Raw genomic sequence first — 5066 nt, 5'->3', positions numbered from 1 at the left:
CACATTTTCATTTCTCTTGGACATATACCTAGGAGTGGAATTGTGGTTCATGTGCAACTTTATGTTTAAAATTTTGAGAAACTGTTAAGCTGTTTCCCAAAGCAGAGGCATCATTTTACATCCTCAGCAGCAGCGTGTGCATCCAACTCCACACATTTACCTTATTCTTTTTATGACAGCTCTGCTTATCTTTTTGAACAAATGAAATAGTTATAAAAGTGTTTTAATGTCCTCGTCTGTTCATTCTAACATATATTTCTGTGATTAGTGACAGATTTTTTTCTCCTCGTCATTATGGGTTTTCTTTTCTTTCTCTTTTTGCCAGCTTGATGATTTTTTAATTGAATGCCAGGCATTGTAAACTCTATCTTATTGTTTGTTGAACATTTTTGCATTTCTACAAATATTATTGAACTTTGGTCTGCCATATATTTAAGCGATTTGTTAACAGTTTGATCCACCTGGGTCTTGCTTTTAAGATTCGTTAGGTGGCTCTGGAACTGTGATCAGCTGAGGGCTAATTATTCCCTACTACTAAGGCGCAACCTGTGTCCTCTACCCAGTGCCCCATGGATTAAGTTTTCCAGCCTGACTGGTGGGTACAGTTATAATTTCTGACCCTACATGATCTCTAGGAATATCTAAAACTCTTTTCGGGCACTGTCTTCAGACACCGTTTGCTCAGTTCTCAGCTCAACACTTGGGAAAACTCTGCAGAACTGAGTTCTCTCCCTGAGCCTCTCTCTCCTTGCTCCTAAACGCCGCTGGGAACAACCTGCTTTGGTTTCCCCAGAATTTCAACTTAATCTTGTCAGCTCGGTATTTGGCTTGGGTTCTCTCTCTCCCTGCACCGCGTCCCGGACAATCGTTAAAGGCGGTAAGCTTTCTGAGCTGGTAACATTCATTCCCGGAAAACCTTTAAAGGCAGTAAGCTTTCTGAGCTGAGATCATTTATTCCCTGTGTCTCCAGGAGCACTGTTCTTCGTTACTGATGCCAAGCGTCTTGGAAGACAGACCCAATGCTCTATTTCTATCGCAGAATTTTATTAAAAATAAAACTAATGCTGAGGATTTCCTCTAAAACGCAAACGCAGTGCAATGCTTTTCCCTCCGCACAGCGTAAGGTGAACCGGCCACAAGCTGCTGAATTAAAGCACCACCTCCAGGCTCCAGCACCGCCCACAGGCTAGTGCGCAAGCGCAGAACTCCTGCGCGCCCGCCACGACCAGCTCTAACTGCGCCGGCGCCAAACTGCGCGGCGCGCCAACGCGCGAGTAAGCGCCTGCCAATCAGAGCGCACGATGCTCCTTGATCCCGCCCACTAACCGGGCAACCAATCGCCTGTCCCGGCGCGCTGTTGGCGGTGGATCCGAAGCGAAAAGAGTTCCTAGGAGAGGATCGGACTGAAACGCTGCGCTGGGAAGGATGGAGGCGGCGGAGACCGAGACCGAGGCCGAGGCTGCAGCCGTAGAGTGAGTGTCTGCCGCCAGGTGCCAGCCGGGGGCGGGCCGTGGTGTATGTTGCCGGTCCCCGAGGACAGGTGACAGTTTCCTGGACCCCGCGGGGAAGTGATCCTGACCCCAGACCTTAGTCTCAGGTTCTAGAGATGCCTTGTCTCCAAGATGCGGGCCCATGAGGGACTGCCCGTCACTCCCCGTTTGCAGGCCTCCCGGGGGTGTGCCATGAAAGGGGAGGGTTTCATCCCTGCCCCTCCCTCCACCCTCCTGGCGGGCTGCACCGCCCGCACAGTGGGCTTTCCGCCTGCAGGACTCACCCTGCGAGAGCCATTTCATTCCGTCTCGCCTGTCCCACCGCCTCTCCCCCTGGGTTGTTTGATCCTGATCCCCGCCTCCCAGCGGGCCGCTCCAGCCCCCAACAAGAAAGAACCGGTGCCTCGGCATCTAGCCGGATCCCGAGCCCCTCCCCAAGCAGTCTAGGATTCTACCCTAGGGCGGCTCTCTGCCTGGAGGGCACCCCACTGCCCAACCGTTCTGCCTTACTCTCCCTTTCCCAGTGCATTTCCCTGGACGCTAATGATTTCTCTTCAGCGGGACACTCCCCGCCCTGCACTCCTTATTCCCTTTTGCTCTGCTTATTTTTGCTCATGGTCCTTACTCCCTTCATATGTCCTCCATATGCACACACCACTCAGGGTCGCAGAGGGCCCTTTAGGCCGGTGTACAGATGCCGGTCAGAGGAGACTGGGCATTGGTACATGTATCTACGTGTGCACAGAAGTTCTCCAGATCCAGCCCCCACCCCAGCAGCCTGCAGTTTCCCCTGTTTCCTTGCCCCTGCAGGGCCCTGGCCAAGCTGGCAAACATCCTGGAGCCTATAGGCCTGCAGGAGGAGGCGGAGGTGCCCGGACAGATCCTGGCTGAGTTTGTGATGGTATGTTCAAGATGGTAGCCAGTTTTTCAGGAGCCGGGGACTGCTCCTGGGTTCTTCTGCTTTCAGCCATGGGCAAACTACGGTACGCGGGCAGGATCCGGCCAGTTTGAAATGAATAAAACTAAAAAAAAAAAAAAAGAGATACCATACCCTTTTATGTAATGATGTTTACTTTGAATTTATATTAGTTCAACCAAACACTCCATCCATGCTTTTGTTCCCGCCCTCCGGTCCAGTTTAAGAACCCATTGTGGCCCTCGAGTCAAAAAGTTTGCCCACCCCGGCTTAGATGCTGGGCAGCACTGATGGTGAGCAGACTGGAAGGCAGCCTTGTTGGCCTACGGTGCAAGGAGGTGAGGATGTCCCCGGCCTCTCTCCTCCCTCTGAACAGGATTCCCGAAAGAAGGACAAGCTGCTCTGCAGCCAGCTTCAGGTAGTGGACTTCCTGCAGAACTTCTTGGCTCAGGAGGACATTGTCCAGGGCCTGGACCCCTTGGCTTCTGAAGACAGGAGCCGTGAGTAGTCACGGGGTTGGGAGAGGGCCTGCCTTGAGTGGGGAAGGAAGGGAGCTGTGTAGCTGGTGGAAAGACCGAGACCCCAGTATTTCAGGCTAGCAGGCCAGCCTTCACTCAAGTTCTCATCCTGGTGGCTCATCTCAGGACAGAAGGCAATTGCAGCCAAGGAGCAATGGAAAGAGCTGAAGGCTACCTACCAAGAACATGTGGAGGCCATCTCAAGGGCCCTGATCCAGGCCCTGCCCAAGATGGAGGAGGCCCAAAGGAAGCAGGCACAGCTCCGGGAGGCCCTTGAGCAGCTCCAGGCCAAGGTGCGCCCAGGGTGAGGGGAGAGAAGGACATTCAGAGAGGAGGAGGGAAAGGGTGAGCATGCAACCAGCAAAATAAACTCTTTCTCCTCTTGTCCCCGCCTCCTTTGCCTACCGGCAGAAGCAAGTAGCCATGGAGAAACTCAGAACAGCCCGGAAGCAGTGGAAGCTGCAACAGGTGCGTCCATCCCCCTAAGAAAATGTCCTTTTCTATCACCATGCTATCCCATGGACTGAGTGCTCTGCCAGGAAAACCTCATCTCCTTTCTTTCTGTGAGGCATTATGGTATGTACAGGTACCGGCATGGACTTGAGTCCTAGCATCACTATTTACAACTGCATGACCTTGGGCAGTCACCTCACTTTCTGTGCTTGTTTCTTCATCTATGAAATGGAGGCAATATTAGCACCTACCCTAAAAAGTCAAGTTGTTCAGATGATTAAGCAACTAATATAGCAAGTGCTTAAAAATGTGCCTGGCACATAGCAGACTGAGTGAGTGTTATCCTGTTTGTGCCGTCTAGGCTGAAGGGGGTTAGGGCAGAGGCTGTTCAGCATCTGATGAGCCATGTCTGCCTTCTCACTTATGGTAGGAGAAGCGTCTACGGCACTTAGCAGAAGTTTCTGCAGAGGTGAGGCAGCGTCAGGCAGGAACTCAGCAGGAGCTTGAGCAGCTGTGTCAGGAGCTTGGAACCTTGAAGCAGCAAGCAGGGCAGGAGCAGGACAAGCTGCAGAGGTGAGACGGGGCACATGGGCTGCAGGCTCGGGGTGCTCCAGCTGCAGCTCCTCCCTTCACACCCACCTCTTTCTTCCAGGCACCAGACCTTCCTTCAACTGCTGTACACCTTGCAGGGTCAGCTGCAGTCCCCTGAGACGGAGGCAGACCTACCGCAAGACGTGGGTCTTCCTGAACACCAAAGAGCTCTCTTCCCAGCTCTGGATCCCAGCTGCTGACCCAATCCCGGGAGCAGACCAGAGGGGATACCCTGGGAAGAGATGGAAGTGTGTCCTCCAAGGTGTGTGAGAAATGGGACGAATGGGCATGGAGGCAGGGAGAGAATCTGGGAGAAGGGGCTTAGGCACTGCTCATACCATGTCTCCCTAAGGGTGAGGGCCTAACGCCTGCTGGGCTTGCAAGCTTGCCATGACTTCCTGGGGACAGCATCATAGGAAAGGATCCTAGATTAGGTAGGACTCCATCCCAGGGCCTTGTGTTTCTGGACTGCAGGAGTGGAAGGAGGGAGGGCCTCTGGTTTACCTCTATTAGGAGCTCGACTGTTCATGGTGTTGTAGAAAGTGGGAAGAAACAAGGAGTTTATCTTGTGGTTGAAGCACCTCACCCCCATGCCCAGCCGACCCTGGCCTAACCCCTCTCTTTCTCTTCCCCAACCCTCTTGCCCCACCCTCATTGCAGGTAGACTGAGCTTCTGAGTACAGCCTGATTTCTGACCAAGACCCAGGTGGGGGCAGGCTCTGGATTCTGTTGATTAAAAGCCTTGAGCTCTCAGCTGCCTGTTTGTCTATTTGTCTTCATATGTTAGTGGGAAGAACCACATTCAGAAGCCAACAACATGACAAGTGCTAGAACTGGTGTGAATTTAGAGCGTGCAAATGGGTAGGGTGCCCTGGCCTGGGGCTTCAGGAGTTGCTTGTTCAAATCAATATGATGCAAACATGCTGAGTTTAATCCAGGGAGGAGGAGAATGCTTTAGGCAAGTGGTTAGATATGGGAAGAGAACTTTAATCACTGATCTGAATGTTTTTTGAACCCCTGCTACGCGCCAGCACTCCTGCTGTGAACTGGAGCTACCAGTCCCTGGCCCTGTGGAACATAATGAGCACGAACAAGTAA

General features: G+C 52.5%; 1 protein-coding gene across 3 annotated transcripts; it reads left to right on the top strand.

Annotated features, from left to right (window-relative positions):
• The first annotated feature begins 1340 nt into the window (after window positions 1-1340).
• On the top strand, window positions 1341-4722 carry ZWINT (ZW10 interacting kinetochore protein). 3 transcript variants are annotated; one of them, XM_015565493.1, is made up of 8 exons: window positions 1341-1472; window positions 2301-2391; window positions 2783-2906; window positions 3051-3217; window positions 3336-3392; window positions 3808-3950; window positions 4030-4230; window positions 4633-4722. In XM_015565493.1, exons 1-7 carry the CDS (start codon window positions 1426-1428, stop codon window positions 4166-4168), a joined length of 768 nt encoding a protein of 255 aa, XP_015420979.1. In that variant the 5' UTR covers window positions 1341-1425; the 3' UTR covers window positions 4169-4230; window positions 4633-4722. The 3 variants fall into 3 exon arrangements, with proteins under 3 accessions (XP_015420979.1, XP_015420978.1, XP_015420980.1); XM_015565492.1 differs by having other exon boundaries at window positions 4629-4722; XM_015565494.1 differs by lacking the exon at window positions 4633-4722 and adding an exon at window positions 4321-4607.
• The last annotated feature ends 344 nt before the right edge of the window (window positions 4723-5066 follow it).

This window comes from Myotis davidii, unplaced genomic scaffold (assembly GCF_000327345.1).
Source record: "Myotis davidii unplaced genomic scaffold, ASM32734v1 scaffold20, whole genome shotgun sequence".
Classification (NCBI taxonomy): domain Eukaryota; kingdom Metazoa; phylum Chordata; class Mammalia; order Chiroptera; family Vespertilionidae; genus Myotis; species Myotis davidii.
Note: the sequence above shows the minus strand (reverse complement) of the source record. Positions and strands in the feature narration are given on the sequence as shown.

Coding starts and splice junctions, on each gene's coding strand:
- ZWINT (XM_015565493.1), top strand. CDS start 1,426: ATGGAGGCGGCGGAGACCGAGACCGAGGCCGAGGCTGCAGCCGTAGA. Junction 2,392..2,782: donor TCCTGGCTGAGTTTGTGATG/GTATGTTCAAGA, acceptor CCCTCTGAACAG/GATTCCCGAAAGAAGGACAA. Junction 3,393..3,807: donor AGCAGTGGAAGCTGCAACAG/GTGCGTCCATCC, acceptor CACTTATGGTAG/GAGAAGCGTCTACGGCACTT.